Source organism: Pholis gunnellus, assembly GCF_910591455.1.
Source record: "Pholis gunnellus genome assembly, chromosome: 18".
NCBI classification, from domain to species: domain Eukaryota; kingdom Metazoa; phylum Chordata; class Actinopteri; order Perciformes; family Pholidae; genus Pholis; species Pholis gunnellus.
In genome coordinates this window covers 1,311,088-1,332,421 of record NC_136545.1, presented here as the reverse complement: position 1 = coordinate 1,332,421, position 21,334 = coordinate 1,311,088, and the positions used below count along the sequence as shown (strand labels likewise).

Genomic DNA, 21,334 nt, shown 5'->3' with positions numbered 1-21,334 from the left:
TTGAATATCTTTGGGTTGTTGGCTGTTGGACAACGGGACATTTGCAGAAAAGTCTTCGATTATGAACGAGACATTTTAAACCTCTTGATAAGTTTAGATGAAATATTGTATTTTGTAAACATTCTTTTTGAAAAGTTGTTTGTTGCATTTATGGTCATACACATTTACATACAGTTACATAACTGACAAATTGTATATAACTAACAACTTCAGATTCCTCCTTGAGCTAAACTAAGCTGTTGGAGGAGCTGTGCCTAATTTGGAGTACTGAAGTTGGTGTTTTCAAGCAAATGTCAATTATTGATCATACAATGTTAATCTTTGTGTGGCCTATAAAGGGTAGACTTCAGCAAAACGGGGAAAACAGTTGAACAGTTATTGTCATTTTACTTTTGAAAAGTCTAACTGTTCAGCCTCCTATGGCACTTTTATTTTGAAATTACGCATATGTGCTGGATGTCTCCCGGATTTGAAAATGCAGATATCAGTCTATCCGGTCAGGTTAAAAGCTTTAACAAGGCCAGAGTCAAGTTGGATCAGCTTTCGACCGTTTTCTGCCTCAGGGCAACTGAACCTCTGGTCATTTATAGATTTTTAGATTTGCCCCCATTTAGAGAATCAGTGGGGCCCAATCAGGTTGCAGTAACAGTTAACAAACTTCCTGAATCCACCAGCAGCAGCAAGTTTAGCAGTTAACATCTAACAGAGGTAATCATTTCAAAGTTGAAACCTATTGAATTGGTAATTCACTGAAAGCTTGCGCTTTCTTTCTTTCTTTCTTTTACAAATAACAAATTGGTGGCAAAATATTCTTTGGAACTTCAAAAATCTGTTTATTTAAATTGTATCTGATCTTAAATTCATATAAACTGTCTTTGTAACAATACTTTATCACACCAACAGTTCCCCCTAAAGACACTGGATGTGCTCCAGAACCACACTATTTCAAATCCAACATGAAGTGCAAGACTTTACTCTTAGTTGCTAATCTGTACAATGGTCAAATTTTCCTAAATTTGGTACGCGGGTCCAGTATGGTTTTCAGTGCTGACATACCAAACTTGGTGAATATCCAATGATATTTAACTTTGTGATGCCGAGGTCATTTAATCTACAGTAGTAGAGTTTAACTGATGGCTGGTGTATCTGTCTTTAAACACAATTCACAATGTTGCTTATTACAGATTTGAGTTATTACATTTAGGAATGAATTCTTATTACATTTACTTATTACATGGAAGTAGGGCTGCAACTAACGATTATTTTAATAATCGGATAAAAAAAAAAGCATTAATTTCCAACCGAAAAAATCGCGTGACGCTGTGGCGATAGCCTATCAGCATTGAGATATTTCTCCTGTCGTCACTGACGTCCTGCCGTTGTTGAATCAGGAAATTAATACTGTAGCCGTCTGTGTTCACCCAGAGCTCTACGATCCCTCATATCAATAGAGACCGGACGAAACTGTGTATAAATGTGTGTGTGTGTTTGTAAACCGTATAGTGCAAATAATGAATAGACGCTGCCGTATTTACGTCTAGATGACATTATTGTGAGTGTTGATGGAGCGGCTACAATGTTAGCATAGCCTAGCACCGATCGATACGAGCTCCATTGACAAAACAAGTACAAATCGGCATCATTACGTAGTTATTTCGGAGTCCCCTTTTGTCTGTTTATTGCCGTTAAATCACAGCCAAATCAGTTTATTTTGTGTTCATACAGCTGTAGTAAACAGCCAACGTGTGGCTCGCTAGACACAGTGAGCTCGATGAAATCCACGGAGCTCCTCCAGACTGTTATGAACCAGACATAACGGCGTTTAGTTTCCCGTGATATCTGGGACTTACACAACACGTACTAGGATGAAATAGAGGTTATTTTTTTCCACGGTTGATTGCGGACAGTTGAACAGCTTTCAGGGCGATAAGCCGCGCCCCCTCTCCGGCGTGTCCAGCGCGATTCACACGAATGACCACAAATAGTCCCCGGCGAGACCGGCGGCGCGAATGACGCGATTGGTGTGAACACGGCATTATTGAGTGGCGTAATAATCATGCGACACAAAGAATCGATAATGAAATTCGTTGCCAACTCTTAATTATCGATTCGTTGTTGCAGCCCTATGGAAGTTTTGTATAAAGTCTTTGAAAGCGCCTTGTCTTCGTCCGTTCTGAGACGGACGAGAAAACCCCACAGTGTGGCTTTTGAACAGTTGACATAACTCTCTGACTGTAGATTCCTATTATACCAAGTGAAAGGACTGACAGCACCTGCACAGCTGTCCTTTATCTGTGTAATACACAGTGTGACCGTTTGACCTCCTTCTTTCACTCTGAATGAGGCCATAAAACCTCATCTAGAAGCCCCGTGCCGCCAGGTATTTTCCATCTTCCCCCGGACAAAAAAGCTTCTGCAAAAAATCACAACTGCGTGTAAAAATCCAGCGACCTCCAGATCTCATTTGTTGACCAGTAACAGCAGAGTTTATCTGAGGTGGTAAATGCTTCATCAATGGGATAAAAACACCCGTCGATCTGTGTTTCTCTCCGATATCCTGTTATCTCTGTCGGCCTACTGACCTGGATTCACTCTCCACTATAATCCGTCGGAGATCCATCCCGACACAGCAGAGCCAGAAGAAGAGCACATTCAAACTCTGACACGGATAAACCACAGAAACTGTGTTCACATGTCTTGAGGTTCTCTGTGCACGTACTTCAAATACTTCCTTGATATGAACCAGCACTGAAACGCACAACATAATAAAGTTTGCTTGACATGGTCTTATTTTAATGTATACAGGGATAGTCTACCGGCTTTCTGCTGAACTAAGCGAAGGATCAACATGCAGAATATCCCGTTACCGGGGAAACCTGGTTCTGAATCAGAACTGGTTCTGAAATGGCTAATGTTATGGAGGTTGCATTGACTTGCATTATGGTGCGTTGAAGTTACACTCAGTAAAATTGAATATTGGGCGAAGGTTAATTATAATGGTATCACGATGTGTTCGAATGCAAGCTTCTAAAATGAAGTTTTGTGGAGAAGCTTGAATAGATACAGTTGGTTGAAGGAGATGTTTTCACAACAATATAAATTTGATATTACAAATTAAATTATGACCTGTCCAATAGCATAACACTAGTTCTAAGCAGCTTGTATTACTACAAATTACTAATAGATTAAAGATATTTTTAAGTATTTAAAAAAAAGAAGAAAAAAAAACTTTAATAATTGGAATTTATTGTTTTTTCTATAGATTACAATAACAAAGTAAAAAGGTAATATTTAAAATTGGTGAGTTTATGCTGACTCCTCCGCGAATCGCCACCTTACCGTGGTGGAGGAGTTTGAGTGGCTCAGTGATCCTGGGAGCTATGTTGTCCAGGGCAGTAGCCCCTGGTAGGGTCTCCCAAGGCAAACAGGTCTCAGGGGAGAGCCCAGACTAAGAGCGGTTCAAAACAACCCTGATGATAAGCAGCCCACGGACTTCAGCCACCTCGCCTGGACCAGGGAAACCGGGGCACCCTCCCGGAGCCAGACCCAGGAGGGGAGCTCGTCGGCGAGCGTCTGGTGGCCGGGCCTTCGCCCATGGGTCCCGGTCGGGCTCAGCCCGAAGAAACAACATGGAGCAGCCACCCTGTGGACCCACCACCCGCAGGGACAAGCATCGGGGTCGGGTGCAATGCAGACCGGGCGGCAGGTCAGGCCGGAGGCCTGGGCGAGCCGATCGCCAGCAGCATAGACTAGCTCTAGGGACGTGGAACGTCACCTCGCTAGCGGGGAAAGAGCCAGAGCTGGTGCAGGAGGTGGAGCGATACCAGCTAGATATAGTTGGACTCACCTCCACACACAGCACTGGCTCTGGAACCAAGCTCCTGGAGAGGGGTTGGACTTTGTCCTTTTCCGGAGTTGCCCAAGGTGAGAGGCGCCGGGCGGGAGTGGGGATACTCACGAGCCCCCGGCTTAGCGCCGCTGTGTTGGAGTTCTCCCCGGAGAACGAGAGGGTCGCCTCCATGCGCCTACGGGTTGCGGGGAGCAAGGCTCTGACTGTGGTTTGTGCTTATGCACCAAACAGCAGTTCAGAGTATCCGGCCTTCTTGGAGTCGGTGGGAGGGGTCCTGGAAAGGGCGCCGCCTGCCGACTCCATAGTTCTCCTGGGGGACTTCAACGCTCACGTGGGCAATGACGGAGAAACCTGGCGGGGGGTGATTGGGAGGAACGGCTTGCCCGATCTGAACCCGAGTGGTGTCTCGTTATTGGACTTCTGTGCTAGCCACGGTTTGGCCATAACGAACACCATGTTCGAACATAAGGTGGCTCATAAGTGTACCTGGTACCAGAACACCTTAGGCCGGAGATCAATGATCGACTTTGTAATCGTATCATCTGATCTGCGGCCGTATGTCTTGGACACTCGGGTGAAGAGAGGAGCAGAGCTGTCAACTGATCACCACCTGGTGGTGAGTTGGATCAGATGGCAGGGGAACCGGTTGGAAAGACCCGGCAAGCCCAAATGTATAGTGAGGGTGAACTGGGAACGTCTGGCGGAGGACCCTGTCCGGGAGGTCTTTAACTCCCACCTCCGGAAGAACTTCTCACACATCCCGAGGGAGGCTGGGAACATGGAATCCGAATGGACCATGTTCAAAGCCTCTATTGTGGACGCGGCCGCTAGGAGCTGTGGCCGGAAGGTCATCGGTGCCTGTCGTGGCGGCAACCCGAGAACCCGATGGTGGACACCGGAGGTGAGGGAAGCCGTCAAGCTGAAGAAGGAGGCCTTCAGGGCCTGTTTGGCCCAGGGGTCTCCTGAAGCAGCTGAGAGGTACCGGCAGGCCAGAAGGACTGCAGCTGCGGTGGTCGCGGGTGCTAAAACTCGGGCATGGGAGGAGTTCGGGGAGGCCATGGAGAAGGACTTTCGGTTGGCCTCAAGGAGGTTCTGGCAAACCATCCGACGGCTCAGGAAGGGAAAGCAGGGCCTACCCCAGGCTGTTCTCAGCAGGGGGGGGGAACTGTTGACCCGGACGGGGGACATCGTCGGGCGGTGGAAAGAACACTTTGAGGAACTCCTAAACCCGACCAACATGTCCTCTGCAGAGGAGGCAGCGCCTGAAGACCTGGGGGGCTCACCCATATCCCTGGCAGAGGTCACTAAGGTAGTCAAAAAGCTCCTTGGTGGCAAGGCGCCGGGGGTGGATGAGATCCGCCCTGAGATGCTGAAGGCGCTGGACACTGTTGGGCTGTCTTGGCTGACACGCCTCTTCAGTGTCGCATGGGGGTCGGGATCAGTGCCCATGGACTGGCAGACCGGGGTGGTGGTTCCCATTTTCAAAAAGGGGGACCGGAGAGTGTGCTCGAATTATCGGGGTATCACACTACTCAGCCTCCCGGGGAAAGCTTATGCCAGGGTGCTGGAAAGGAGGCTCCGACCGTTTGTCGAACCTCGGATTCAAGAGGAGCAGTGCAGATTCCGTCCCGGCCGTGGAACAGTGGACCAGCTCTTCACCCTCGCAAGACTACTGGAGGAGTTCTGGGAGTTTGCCCAACCAGTCTACATGTGTTTTGTGGACTTGCAGAAGGCTTTCGACCGGGTCCCTCGGGGGTTCTTGTGGGGGGTGCTGCGGGAGTATGGGGTGCCGGACCCGTTACAACGGGCGATCTGGTCTCTGTACGACTGCAGTAGGAGCTGTGTCCGCATTCTCGGCAATAAGTCAGACACGTTCCCGGTGGGTGTTGGCCTCCGCCAGGGCTGCCCTTTGTCACCGGTCCTGTTCGTGACTTTCATGGACAGGATTTCTAGGCGCAGCCGGGCGGTGGAGAACGTCAGGTTCGGGGGTCTCGGGATCACCTCTCTGCTATATGCAGACGATGTGGTCCTGTTGGCCTCCTCGGATCGTGACCTCCAGCATTCATTGGGGCGGTTTGCAGCTGAGTGTGAAGCGGCGGGGATGAGAGTTAGCACCTCCAAATCCGAGGCCATGGTGCTCTGCCGGAAACCGGTGGATTGCTCCCTCCAGGTGGGGACGGAGTGCCTACCTCAAGTGAAGGAGTTTAAGTATCTCGGGGTCTTGTTCACGAGTGAGGGTAAGATGGAGCGGGAGATCGACAGGCGGATCGGTGCGGCTGCAGCAGTAAAGCAGGCGCTGCACCGGACCGTCTTGCTGAAGAGAGAGCTGAGCCGGAAGGCAAAGCTCTCAATTTACTGGTCGGTCTACGTTCCTACCCTCACCTATGGTCACGAACTCTGGGTCGTGACCGAAAGGACAAGGTCGTGGGTACAAGTGGCCGAAATGAGTTTCCTCCGTAGGGTGGCCGGGCTCAGCCTTAGAGATAGGGTAAGGAGCTCGGACATCAGGAGGGAACTTGGAGTCGAGCCGCTACTCCTTCGCATCGAAAGGAGTCAGCTGAGGTGGTTCGGGCATCTGATTAGGATGCCTCCTGGACGCCTCCCACTGGAGGTTTTCCGGGCACGTCCAACTGGGAGGAGACCCCGGGGAAGACCCAGAACACGCTGGAGGGATTATATCTCCCAGCTGGCCTGGGAACGCCTCGGGATCCCCCAGTATGAGCTGGAAAATGTTGCGGGCGAGAGGGAAGTCTGGGTCAGCCTGCTTGGCCTGCTGCCACCGCGACCCAACCCCGGATAAGCGGAGGAAAATGGATGGATGGATGGATGCTGACTTTGGGGTTGGTTTGGGGTTGTGTCCCGGGAGATATTGTTACTTTGCTGGTTTAAACAATGCTGCTGCTCTAGAAACAACATTTTGTTATTTAAAGGTATGAATAAAAGGACAGAGCGTAAAGTGGTGTTTTCTACCTGGAGTTTGGCTCGGATGTTTTCCAGTGTTAAAATAAGACACTGACATGTTTTGTGGTTTTGGATTCAGAGGCAGCCTGTTATATCTTCATCTTCTGTCCCAGAAACAGAAGATTTGAAAAGAAAAAGCTACCTCTCCTAATGTGCTCCTTGAGTATGTGTCACTGATGTAACATCATAAAAGCACCGTTCTGTCGTACTTACATCACTCACACTGTGTGACACAATTATTAAGTAGCTGCGTTTACGTGTGTGTGTGTGTGTGTGTGTGTGTGATATGCCAGAGGGCTGATGGGAAAAGACTAGATCAATTACAGAGATAGAACAGCAGATGAAGAGAAAGACCTGTTGACCTTTAACCCCCCCTCTCCATCTCATTTGCTCCTCTCCTCCTAATCAGTTCCGTTGCTCCTCTCACCGACTCTCATCTCTCTCCCGTCCTCTCCTTTCTTTCCTCTCACCCCCCCACCCTCCATTCGTTACCCCCTTCTTCGCCGAAGTGTCCCGCTCATCCTGTTCTCCTCCCTTTCACCTCCTCCTCTTCTCTTCTCATTTATTTCCTGCTCTTTCCCTCCATCCTTCTTCCTCCTAAAATATCCCTCTCTTCCAGTTGCTACGGCAACACCTTCTGCTCCTCTACCTTTTTTTCTCCCTTGTACACCTCCTCTCCTTGTTTTGCCTCCTTTCCTCTCCTTGTTTCTTCTTTCTCTCCTCCTCCTCCTGTTTTCTCCTCCCTCCTTTCTGCTCTTCCACATTCTGTGTCTTCTCCTTCCCCCAGTCCCTCCCATCTCTCTCTTCTTTTCATTTCCTCTGTCCTCTCCTCTCTTCCCGTTTCCATGGCGACGCCTCGTCCCGTCCTATTGTCATTGAGTCCCATATGAATATTTAACAAGTCCCAACGTCCGGCGTCCCTCCACATCATGTTCTGTCATTTATCTTGCTGCTTGTCATCCTCTGGCTCCCCCTCCTTTCTCTCCTCCCCTTCCTCACCCTTTCCTTTTATTTCTTTTTTCCTCACACCCTTCCCCTCCTATGTTTCCCTTCCTCCTGCCTCGTATTTGTCTCTCCTCCAATAACCCTCCTTCTTGTCCCTCATTTCCATTTCTCTTCTTCCTCTCCCTTCTGCATGTTTTTCCTCTGCCTTATCCTCCTCCCTCTTCCTCCTCTTCTACCTCCCTTCCTTCTTATCTTCCTCCTTTCTTCTACACCCATCCTCTCACCCCCTGATTCCTTTCTCTCTCCTTCTTCTCCTTCATTGTCCTTTATGGCTCTTCTCCTCTCTTCCTCCATCTCTTATCCCCCCCTTCCCCGCCTCCTCCATTTCATTCCCCTTCCTCTTCCTCTCCTCAGTCTCAGTCACTAATGAACTCTGTTTTATTCTACAGCTGAAAGGCCACTAGCACACTGAAGGGAAGGAAACAGGTGTAGTGACAAAGCTGAGCAGGTGTGTGTGTGTAACTTCCTTCCTCTCCCTCTTTCTCTTCCTCAGTCTGTTCAATCCTCCATGTGCTTTCCTCTCCTTTTTATCTTTCTATTCTTTTCTATTCCAGTCGTGTCCTTAGATGCTGATAAACTGGGCGGGTCGACATACTGAAGATATCGGTACAGAAATACCAAAGAAATGTTTGATGTCGTTTAGTGTCTTGACGACTTACGCCCTCTTTACACCTTGTATTAAAATGTGTTTTAGGTGATTGGATCGCAGTCGAACAGTGCTTGATCACATGGAAGGCTGACAGAGATGCATTGTGAACACTAGGGATGCCCCCCGAAGTTACTGCTTCTATCGGTACTTTAGAAGTTCTCTCTGTCTCTTTGTCTCTGGCTCAGTACAGCGTGAGACAAGAGAGAAGAAAACATTTGAGTCCAGTAGATGCTGACAACTCTGGTTGTCTCAAACACAATACAACCCTCACAAGTAAGAGAGGAAACAGCAGCAGTTTATCACGACATGTGACCAACAAGCAGAACATCAGTCTGTTTGTGGGGCAGGTAACGTTAGTAACTTTGTGCATTGCTGCTTAAGAAAGACTGTTTGTATACATACAAGAATAATAAACCAATATCGATTGTTTTGTTAATTAATTGTCTATTTTTTTCACCAAAGGAAAAAGAACCGATAAGAGAATCGATTAGGAACCAAACCGATAAGCAGTATCGATAAGAGTACTATTATTGATACAATCACAACGATCCCCATCCCTAGTGACCACACTGAACACAAGTTTAAATACAATCACGTTTCTAAACCACATTCAGAAACGATGTGAGCGGTAGTGGTGTCACGGGTCGACACAGCGTTACGTGAGCTAACTAGAAAATAGCTCAGGTTCAGGCGGGAAGGTCAGAAATAAACAGAAGCAGAATTCCGAGGAAGTTATTAATAAGTCACAGAAACATTTACTGCAATAGTTCACCTTTAACGTTTCGCCTTCTGTCTATCTCTTTCTGCAAGCACCATGGCCCTCAGTCCTTGTCTCCATCCACACAATTGTGCAACTCTAACATAGTATATAGTTGGCAGGTTGGGTTCAGGTGTTTGAATAACGTGTGTGGGGGTCATAGAAACCCAGACCCACTCATCACTAGTGGGCTTGAGCCGGACAAAGCGATCGGATTTCAATGTGGACACTGGAGACATATCAGGGGTAAATGTAATCAGGTTACATCATATCTAGAGCCAATCTAGATACAAGACGCATTTTGATGCCAGGTGTAAAGGGGGTAATTGTTTGTTAGGTAACAGTGACACAGTTATTCAACTGAATGTTGTCCCATTCTCAGCATATCTTTATCATGATTTTGATTAGATTTCTGGGAGGGAATGAGCATCCACTATTCCCAGTGAAAGACAAAATACAACCAAAAATAAACGTCATTTTGTGACAGATGTGTTTTGTATTCCCTTCTATCCATTTTAATCACATTGGGAACCCTAGGATTTATCTAGCGACCCTTTTTGGGGGGTCCACCGCAGGTGGGGAACCAAAAGGTTGGACGGTCTGCTACTTTGCTTCAGTTGGAGCCAAAGTTTTTAGAGGCTTTCTACTTTTGCTCCTTTACATTTACTGTAGGAAGGAAGTGTTACTTTTGACTCTGCTCATTCTCAAATATTGCATAACCAAGTCTCCATTTGAATTTCCGCCTTTTTAAAGAAATCTGATCGTATTTTAAAAGAAGCCTTTTTTATCAGTTTGAATGTAATTAAAGCAAACACCTCCAATGCTTTCCTGATGTGTTGATACATTTCTTTAGCCCTATTTCCATCACCACAACAGAGTCATGTCACACTACCCCTTTGCTGCTCTCACTTTTTTACTTTTCACTGTTTTTACACAAATGCTTTCATTTACTAATTATTTCCAATTTCTACCTTGCTGTATTTTTTTGTATTGCTATTAAGCTACCGTCATTGAACTCAACACAGCACAGGTGTTTCACATAAAAAGCCTTTAACCTCTACAAACTAAGACAGAATCTAACAGTGACCATGTTTGACATGGACACTCTCGGGCCCAGCGATGGACCGGTGGTGAATAAAAACTAAATCAACAGTACATTTCCTGCAACATCCCCTCCATGCAGACTTACGTTGGCGGCTGAATCCTCTGCAGGTTTAGTTCCTCCCTCATCCGGTAAGTCCGGCGCCGTGGGGACTGAGACGGGCAGCAGAGGGGACCGAGCCTTACCGGCCTGGCCCAGAGAGGCCGTCTTCACCTGGGGCTTTGGGAGGCTCGCAGCTGGGTAAGAAAAGAAAGAAAGAGTTATTGTTAGTAACATTATACAGACAGTTTAGACCAGAAATGAATCTGGTGCTCATCATTTGATACCTTGCTTTGTTTTTTGACATTTGGTGTTCTCGTAAACGGTTGTAATTTAAAGGAAGATTCGTTTTTACAACAGAAATTCTGAGCAAAAATAAATCAAACCTACAGTAAGTGTAATTGAGTCGAGAGTTGAAAAACAAGTCAGCTCAGAATAACTTCAGGTAGCCGAGACAGAACTGTGAGTGTAACACCCCTGTACAGTTGTCATAAAAGGGGGTTATTAGCTACAGAGACCAGGTACCAGGCTTTGTTTATTTCTGCTTCAAAGTTGGGCATTGTTGGTCGATGGAGATTAGCTTTCTTTTGGAGTCAGCACCAAGAGGCCATTTGAAGAAGTGCATATCTGGTGCGTGTCATACTCAAGCTAAAGGCTGCCTCTGTGTCTCTGTGCCTCTGTGCCTCGGTATTAGATGCCGATAGGCGCTGACCAAGCTGCGGTATTTGACGAGTCGGGAGTGAGAACGAGTTGGACGAGAACAGTTTGATCTGATAACACACATTGATTAAATCTAAATGATAAGTTCACATGCAACTAAGTGGACCATTGACCGGTGAATAGACCTGAGGCCTGGGCCAGATATCCAACCATCGTTTTCCAATTCACATTGTTCATTTAGCATCCATTGGTCTATTTCGTCATCTAGTAATTGCATGTTTCAAAATATACAGTGAGAACACAAGTATATTTACACATTACATGAATATACAATAGAATGAGATGGTATGTCAATTACAGTTAATCAACAACAAAAGAATCCAGCCACACACATTACAACATCTACCTGCCACTCCATACAGTCTTCAATTATGCTTCATTTATACATTTAGAACTCAAAAATATTTATACAACCCGGCTAATCAAATTGGAGAGAATTCCACAGTTTGACACCGACCACTGAGATACACATCTGCTTTAAAGTAATCGATGCATACTGATGCTGACAATAAAACTGTCCTTCTTTGATCCATCTCCTTTCACTAAATAACAAATACCAGATAAGTAAACCAAGAAGGGAACAAACTAACAAATTAACTAGAGAATAGATCAATAAATACATTCAACTGCCTTGTCTCCACAGCATTCGGAAGTCAAATTTAAGGGTGCTTCTTTACAAAGTGAGACAGAAAGGGAAAGAGAAACAACATAGAACAGGAAAAATAGCAGACAGAAGAGGGATGTCTAGTTTTTTTCCCCTCCTCTCCGATTCCCTGAACACCCTCCTGATGTCTGAAGACATCCTCAGGCTTCTGCTACCCACAATCCACTTCCCTCTTTTCCTGCACTGCACTCCTTCACTTCCTGATCAATAAACATCCATTCTCCCTCCCTGCAAAAATAAACACCTGGAACAGCCTCGATAGCGCCGGATCAGAGAACACGAAAAAACAGTCGGATTCAAACGGCCTTTAACGTCGAAAGTCTTCACGTCAAAGAAAAGACGACTTTGAAACAAACTGCGCACAGAATATACATCTTACACAACAAATCCTGAACCCCAAAAGTGATTTCTGATCTATCACCTCTATGGTTAAGGTTTGGTAAAGTTGAGGAACATAAACTACTTTGTTAAAGGTTAAAGACAGATGGTGGTCATGTCAGAGTTTTATTTGTCACAGTAATACATTCAATGTTTTAAGCACACCTCTATGAAGTCAGTATATCAGAAATAGTGTTGATGTAGTACAATTTAACATATAAACTGATTCAATGTATAACTTGGAAACATTTAAAGTTTTCAAAGAATACACTCAGGAAAAACCTGCCTGAACTGAATGGGAAGAGTCTGGGACTTTCAATGACCCTATTAGGAAAGTCAAACTTGAGTGAGACCATACAAATATTATACCATTATTTCCAGGGCAACAAAGTAGGAGTTTAAAAATAAAGCTGGATCATTGGCTCCAGACGGAGGAACTATACAAAACAGTGTTCAGAGCAGGGCAATCAGTTGGACTCTGGGGTCTGCTCGGGTTTGCTTCTTGCTCAAAGAATAAACTCTGTTGCATCGAACTCTGTCCGCTTCTCTGATTTCTTGCTGCTCCAATAGCAGAAACATAATAGAATAGACTAAGTGTTGGAGCAGTAGTTCGGACTTCATTGACTGGCCCAGCCTGAGCTCCTGTTTTCATAAACTCATGAGGAAAAGAATCCGATGTTGTGCTGGAGGTAGAAAACAGGAAACAAATGGTGGTCTCAGGTGTCAAAATAAGACACTTTATCCACCCATCCAGTAAAACAAGATACATAGGAGTGGAAGGGACTTCTACACGAAAAGAACCCAACCTTTGTCTCGTATGTTTGTGAGTGTCTTGGAAGATTCTGTCCTGTTTACACTAGCTTCTACATAGTCATAATGATCCAATCTTTGAACAATAACTGCAAAACTGTCCCAAATTACATTTTAAAAACCAGATAGTCTAAGGAAGTTGTGCAACACACACAATGGGAGGCTGACTAATGTATTGACAGATATTCAAAGGTTCATTCTCAAAAACCTCAGTAGAAGCTTTGAATGTAGAAGAAAGACATTCGGAACGGCCCTCGTGGTTCAGTCCGATCCGCTCCAGTCAAAATGTCTGACAGGGAGAAAGTCTAACGCAGCCACCGGTCTGATGTTGTGCTCATTGATGGCTGGTTGGCTGGTTGGAGAAACAATTGAGCAATCAGGGCTTGGTTGGGATTAAGAATTTTGATGTCATCAATGAGACAAACGCAGCTGTACGGGTAAGTCAACTTACAGACAAGAAAACTCTTGTTTTTAATTAAATATAAGTTAATTGCTTCTGGCAACCACTACCACATCTGGGTTGAGTGAAAATGATGCTGGCGAGACAGATACGTCCGCTCACTGCTGATTAGTTAGGACAAAACAAAACAACGTTTTGCAAGCATTATGTTGGAAAGTTTGAGGTCACTAAAACAGTTTCTGAGATCCTGGTCAAAGTTCCTGCAGTTGAAAAGGACCAACCGACTTCCACGTGGTTACAAATTTAAATTGCATACGGTTGTGTGTCTAAACTAAAATCTGTCCTTCGAGGAGCGTCTTCACTTAAGAACAAGGATGGAGTTAAGTTAGATGTCACTGATTTTACCCACAAACACTGTGCAGAAACCGTCTGCTTGCACAACCTCCTGCTGAGAGTAAAGATGTATTTCAAACTGTTGAATCATATCCTGCTTTTATGCAAACAGCATGACAAAATTTAAGTAAAAAAAATCTACCTTAGGATTCCAGCTGAGAACAGCGCTAAGTATTTCTATTCCAGCAATTCTTCCCCTATGAAGATAAAGTCCTCATCTGCTGTGATTTACCTGTACACTGAGTTTTTGCTGGTAATAAGAAACATTGAAGTCCATTAACTACACACCCTTTGTACTTCACTGGTCTTGTTTCCTTGGTTTCCATTCATTCAAATCAACTTGCAGAAACTTGAAACTGTGTTAAGTGAGGGAGGGAGTCTACTTTTAGCCTAGCTGACTTGGCTGACGTTACTTACACTATAAGAAGGTAAGCAGTGGCAGAAGAGAACCTTTGATAACTTGGCTAGCTACTCATCAACTTACTTTTAAGAGTGTGTGTCGGGGGGGGGGGGGGGGGGGGGGGGGTTAGGTGACCTTTCAGCTCGATGGGAGGATTACATTTTATGTGTTCGATCAAACTACAGATGTCATTTACACCTCGTATTGATCTGATCAGAAAGTCAACCAGACCACCTTCATATCTTTGGATATTTTGCAACACGAGTAGGAGGAATCGCCATTTATATTTTTTGTCGAGACGGCAACCTCCGGTTCTGAAAATTGAAGCCATTGTGGAAGTGCTTTAAACTTGCATTCTCTCTGATGGCCATCAGAGGGCGACTCATCTGGTGGCAAAAAGAAGTCTGATTGTATAGAAGTCTATGAGAAAATGACTCTACTTCTCTCTTGATTTATTACCTCAGTAAACATTGTAAACATGAGTTTATGGTCTCAATCTCTAGTTTCAAGTCTTCTTCAATACAGCATGATGTTCATTTAGTAGATGATGGTCCATTTAGAGTCAAACAGACCATAAAGCAGGGTATGCTTTAGGGCGGGGCTACATTGTGATTGACAGGTTGTAACCAGAGCAGTATACGGCGTCCCTACGTCACTCCTCTGCAGTCCAAATATGATCACTACACTGTGGTTGCAAAAATTCAAGATGGCGATCACCAAAATGCGGAACTCAAGGCATCAGAACCATAGGCCACAAACCAATGTGTGAGGTCACGACGATAACGTCCATTCCTTACAGTCTATGCTTGTAGCTTCGTTTTTCATCCATCCAAACTTTACTGTTGTGTGGAGCTTCATGACCGTACAGGGGTGCCAGAGTCGCTCAAGACCGTCTCTGTATCGTTCAGTCCCAGTGGGTCTGTTTTACTCACAGTCGTACTGACCTTGTGTGATTCGGAATGTCTGTAAATGCGGTGTAGAGATCCCTGCCAGCTTTATTTTAAAAATGAAGTAGAACCGAATGTGTTTTTATGACTTCTCAGCACGCTGCTGTCAGACTGAATGCAGACCGAGCTGAGCTCCAGAAAAAAAGACATTTTGTGGAAAAAAAACCCACAAGGAGCTGCGGCAGTACAGAGACGAAGCAAAGGTTACACATCCACAGTGGAGAAAGCCATAAAAGAGTTTCACGGTGCCTGACGCGCCCTCGGGGGAGGGGGGGGGGCGCGGCTCATCTGCTCAGAGAGGTGGATATATTTACCAGACAAGCAGGTGTGGAGGTGTGAAATGCCTGCCGGGGGTCACATCAGTGGTGTCTGTCTCTGTTCCTGGGTCGAAGGCAAAGATGGAAAGATTTGCAGCGATAGGAGGTGAGGATGGAAGGGGGGTGGGGGGGGTATTGATCGGTTTGAAGTAAATACAGTTTAGGATGAGAAGCGTCTTTGAGGAGACATCGTGTCTCTGGAGGGAGAGAGAGCAGACATCTCCTCCGCTCCACACAGGAGTTTGGTGTTTCATTGTCTGCCTGTTTTTATCTTCTTTTGTATTTTCTCCTCATGTCTGTTTGATGTCTACCCGTCTGTGCACTTGGCTCCCTCAACGGTCAGGAAGACGGGTAAACTTTAGGAAAGTAGCTCTAAGTATTTTCCAAAATTGTGTCTTCATCTCATAATTTGTTCAAAATCTGTGAGGAATACAAATTGTCACAGATGGAAAGTATTTCCGAACCAATCAATGCTACATCCGCATTCATTCTAAAGGTATGGAGGCACATCAGCGCCAGGGAAAAAATGAGTCAAAAGTTATAATACACTCACTCTTCTTTCAAATTTAGATACAAATCTAATTTCAATAAGTCAATATAATAAATAAATTCAAAATGCTGCCCCCTTAAATTAAAAATAAATTAATTTTAAAATGACGAGAAGTTAAGTCATAGTGTAAATTCTATTTCCAGGAATTGTATGTGAATATATTCATTTACAAATCTCATAATCTCTCCTAATTCTGATTAATCTAGAGAAACACAAAATCTTAATTTAGTAAATCAAATGTTTTTATACATATATTGGATTTTAAAAGGAGACATTTTGTCTGGCTCACAATTTTTGCAGTGATATCGCATAATTCTGATATATAGCTCTTAACCTTTGAGATAGATTGATTGACTGATAATTTGGATTTCCCCAAATATCTGATTAGGTATCTCATAATCCTAACATCACATATTTCACTTCCTACCTCACGATTTTTTAAATATTTGTCAGTTTTCTTTTATCCTCTTTTTTTCTTCTCCTGTTAGAAATGGGACATGAGCTACACTGAAACAAATCTGCAAACCGTAGCTGTATTACAGTTTCAGTGCACATTCTGACCACTTCACCATCTTTTAAACATTTTAAAGATTCTTTCAGATGCCTGCAGATTGTGGACAAATACCCCCCCCCCACCACAGCTCCATCTTTACGCCACGCCTGAAGGTTCAAAGTCTTTTGAAAAATCGTTTTTCTCCCTTATCTCCCATCTCACCTTCTTGACATGAGGTGGGTATTAACAGGTCGCATGATATGAAAGCAGAGCTTTTACCTGCTTTTTCAGCTCAACATCCCCAGCACAATGCTTTAGTCATTACATGACTGATCTCTGATAATGACTTTTTATATTTTCAAGTCATGTTCGTATTCGTTTATTTATTTTAGACTGAGGTAATATGTTTTTTTTTATATATTCTCAGTGTGGGAATGAATCCTAATGATTTTGTTGACCTTCCCTGTAGTGCTACTCCTAAGGACAAACTGGTGAGGCTGCTGTATAGTGTGGTTGTAATGAACATTGCAGAAAATAAAATAAAGTGTACGATTTGAGAATGACGATAAAAAAAAAAAACTCTGTCTTTCTCTAAATGTTGAACATAACCATATTTAACTATCTTAAAGCTTTTTATTGGTAATAACATGTGCCCTCTGAGGACAGATGAATGTGTACACTTAGAAACATCCATCACAGCTGGCTCTGCGTTTACCTCCAGCTGTGGCTTGAAATGTCTTTTTCTGGGTATCAGACATTGAGCCAGACAATCCCATTACAGCTTCCAGCATTAAGCCGCACATTGAGGCCAATTTAGGTGAGTAACTGCCCACCATCATACTTTACTCTGCAGATGGGCTTTGGAGGCTCCATTTAAAAAGAGAAAGTCTCAGTTTAAATATTGATATAAAAGGAGGGAGCAGGGGGTGGAAGGAGAAAACACCTAGCATCTGCTCAAGCTCAAAACAGAAACACAAAGAGAATACAAAGCTAGACGCTTTGACTCCAAGGACAGGGGTTCAGGTTTTCACGCCATGACAAAAATGTTTTCACACCATGTTTGCTCTGGGTTTTCATCAAACGAACGTATGTTGCAACTTGTCTCAACTCTGCAAAAGCATTAAGCGATTCCATATTTTAGGGGACTTACACAAAACGGAAATAAATAAAAGAATAGTTGAAATTGAAGAAAAAGACTTCCTGGCTTTCAGTCTCTATCATGGTTCAACCTCCAAAAATACTGGATCCTACATTTCCCATGATGCAACCCAACAGCGTCTTTATTATGCCTCATTTACTCTGCATGGTACAGCATGGCTCGACCCGCTTGGAACTGTTCTTTTTTGACAAAAGTTGTGGATTTGTACCTGGTGGTTCTTTTAATGGTACCACCTCTGTGGAAGTTCCAAGCTGGCTGAGCCAATACCAAAGGGTGGACTCAGAACAATGTATTACATTACATTACATTACAGTCATTTAGCAGACGCTTTTATCCAAAGCGACTTACAAGAAGTGCATTCAACATCGGTATTCAAGAGAACTACTAGTCACCAGAAGTCATAAGTACATCTCCTTTGCTAAACAAGTATCTAAGAGCATAAACCAGAGCAAACCTACAGTGCAGAAACAAACATACAATAAGTGCAACAAGCTAATACAAATAAAATAAGTGCAACAACCTAATACGAATACAATGAGTGCTAAGTGGAAGGCTCATGTAGACCACCGATTGGTCAGAAAGAATTGTCACTGGAGTCGTCACCATAGACTGTATATAAAAAGTGGATGTAGTCATAGCGACTTCACCCATTGGTTTGTGGACTGATGTTTTGAAGCCTTGAGTTCGGCGATTTCGCCATCTTAGAGTAAGGTCTTCACCATGTTGTTGTTTTATGCAACCGATAAACGGAAGTGACCATATTTGAAATGCGGAGGAGTGACGTAGAGACACTGTATACATCTCTGGTAGCGGCAGCAGCCTGTCAATCACAGTAAGCCCCGCCCTAAAACATCCCCTGCTTTATGGTCTATTTGACTCTACATGGATCATAATTTACTAAATGAACATCATGCTGTATTGAAGAAGACTTGAAACTAGAGATTGAGACCATAAACACATGTTTACAGTAGAGTCATTTTCTCATAGACTTCTATACAATCAGACTTCCTTTTGCATTAGGAGAAGTCGCCCCCTGATCCTCTGCCTGGTTGTCAATGGCAGGATCCAGTGAGATAGGGGGTTGTGTTGGAAAATGAAAAAATGTCAGTCCACCTTTTTTCTTTGGACGCTTTCAACACCTGCTCCAACATCAGGTACATTAGAACTGGTGTCAGGCAAATCTTTTTTCAGAGCAGCCTTCAATCCATCTTATATACTGGAGAATCAACCTTTAGTTCAGAGGTCTTCAACGTTATTCAGGCCAAGGACCCCTAAACTGATAGAGAGATGGAGCAGGGACCCCCGACTATATATATTGTGTAAAATTGTGTTATATTAAATTGGGCTCAGTGCCATGTATAAACTGTTGTTATCCATTCAATACTAAGCTATTCAAATAATACACAGGTTGATATATTCATGTTGTTATTTTAAACATGTGCAGGTACAGTGAGTAGGGGGGCCGTGCCACTGACATTTAGAAACATACCTTCAGCTGATACCAATGACCATATCAACATTGTCTGTCAATTGCATGATAATCACGCATACAACCTGTTCAAATAGACGTTTTTATTTTAAGCATCAATGTGGAAACGAAAGTGAGTGATGACCTATTAGTGCCACTGTCATGCATAAACACACCTGTTATCTTGCATACAATACAGAACTATTAAAATAATTGTCTAATCAACCAAAAATTTCGCGGACCCCCTGCAGTACCTCCGCGGACCCCCTAGGGGTCGCGGACCCCCTGTTGAAGACCTCTGCTTTAGTCTGTTCAAGTGTATCTCTCTCGCTCTCTCCTCTCGCCACAACAATCCAATTAAGCCGTGAAAACATCTCATTCTTTTCATTCAGGCCCGGATAAACACACACAAACAAGGCAAACCATGAACATTAAACACCATTGCTCTCGAGTTTTTTTCCCCTCATTGATGGAGAGGAGGAGGTGGGAATCGGTGGAGGTAGCACTACCCCGGCTCTGAGTGCTCTGTGTTGGGGATGGGATGGGGGGTCACAGGGCGAGCGGGAGGGGGAGGGAGGTCTCTGGGAGTCGAGCCGAGCGTCGCCTTGGGCTCGCTATTTCTGAGCGAAAGCTTTCCAGGAGCTGAAAATCAATGTTAATCTGAGGCCACCTGGGCGTGTAAACAGAACCATTATGGAAGTATACACCCACACACACACACAGAGGTGATACACACCTACAGAAAGCAGGAACACACGCAACAAACACCTCCACACACACACACACGCACATACTGTCCAGGGATCATATGTACCGTAGGCGGGTATTTTGTTTTCTCTTTACACTGCTGCAGGCGATCAAAGAGAGAATGACAGGATGAGCCATGGAGGCAGAGGAATGAGAGATTAAAAGAACCAGAAAAACCGACAGTAAGATGGGAACGTAAAAGGGGGGAAAGAGACAAAAAATGAAAATAAAAGAGGGAATATCTTCTGCCATTGTTTTTATTCCTCCAGTAGAGCTCACGGTTGAACAACATCTCACTAACACACTGTAGGGATTTATGGAAGTAAAGTGACAACAAAAGAACGCAGTAAGTATAGAACTAATTTGAGCGATGTTCAGTTTGTCAGCCGGCATTTGAGAGCAGCATTTTTAGCTCTTGTTTATTTTTGTCAGCTCTTTATATATATTTTTTATTTTCTTGAGAATCAGGAAAAAAAGGCGTTCGCCAGCCGCGCTTCAATAGAACGCGCCCCTATTCGGATGTTAGGGTCACATCTTTACAAAGGTGCAGGGTGGAAGTGCTGTGGAAACGTGCTGGACAGCTGTCATCTATACCATCATATTAACCAAATTACGAAGCTTGAAAATCTGGTTAGGCCTACCTACTTTCAAATGACTTGCGTCTAACTTTTTGTCGCCATTTATGCAGCAGTTTTTCTGGCGCTATTTCTGTTGACCGTAGCTCGGTAGCTAGCTAACTGTGTGGGAAGACGACATCCTCGTTCTCAATATCACTTACACAGAACGGCCAATTACTTTACCGCAATCAAAGCTTACTCATTCAATCATTAACTAATGTATCGAGAAGTTGGACATTTTTTATATGATTCTGATCCCCTGACTTTTTTCTCTATAAAGAAAAAAGTCAGGGGATCAACAATGCAGATACGATGTTCATCTTCTGGTCACCATGGATATCTGTACCATAAAGCAATCGTACTGATATTTGTCAACTGGTTTAACTGTACTCTGACCATATTGAGCTTGGTTGATACTATTTCCATAGTCGCCATGTTGACTTTTTGCAATCAGTGAACAGTAGTGACCATATTTGGACTGCAAAGGAGTGACGTAGATACGCAATATATGGCTCTGGTAGCGGTAGCGACCTGTCAATCACAAGGTAGCTCCGCAATACAGCATATTCCGCTTTATGGTCTATTTTAATCTTAATGGGACAGTATATTACTAAATGAACATCATGTTTAGATCACAAACTGATGTTGAACACGTTTATTGAGGTAATAAATCAAGTGAGTCATTTTCTCATAGACTTCTATACAATCTGACTTCTTTTTGTAACCAAGGAGTCGCCCCCTGATGGCAATTTAAAAGAATGCAGATTTAAGACACTTTCGCATTGGCTTCACTCTTCAGGAGGGTTGCTGCTTGAAAGTGACGCTAAGCTAAATTAAGCATGTACAAATATTTAGCTATTGCTTTACTATTGTTGACTATTTGTTAACACCGCCAAAGGGAAATAAGC

At 44.1% G+C, this 21,334-nt stretch overlaps 1 protein-coding gene across 1 annotated transcript in view; it reads right to left on the bottom strand.

The window, feature by feature from the left end:
* The window catches only part of dcc (DCC netrin 1 receptor), a gene marked incomplete at both ends in the record, with an annotated part of 277,106 nt that overhangs the window by 8,786 nt on the left and 246,986 nt on the right, over positions 1–21,334 (bottom strand). The window contains one exon of the mRNA XM_079178564.1: positions 10,412–10,560. Within this exon, the coding sequence (XP_079034690.1) occupies positions 10,412–10,560 (149 nt within the window). The remainder of the gene's footprint in view (positions 1–10,411; positions 10,561–21,334) is intronic.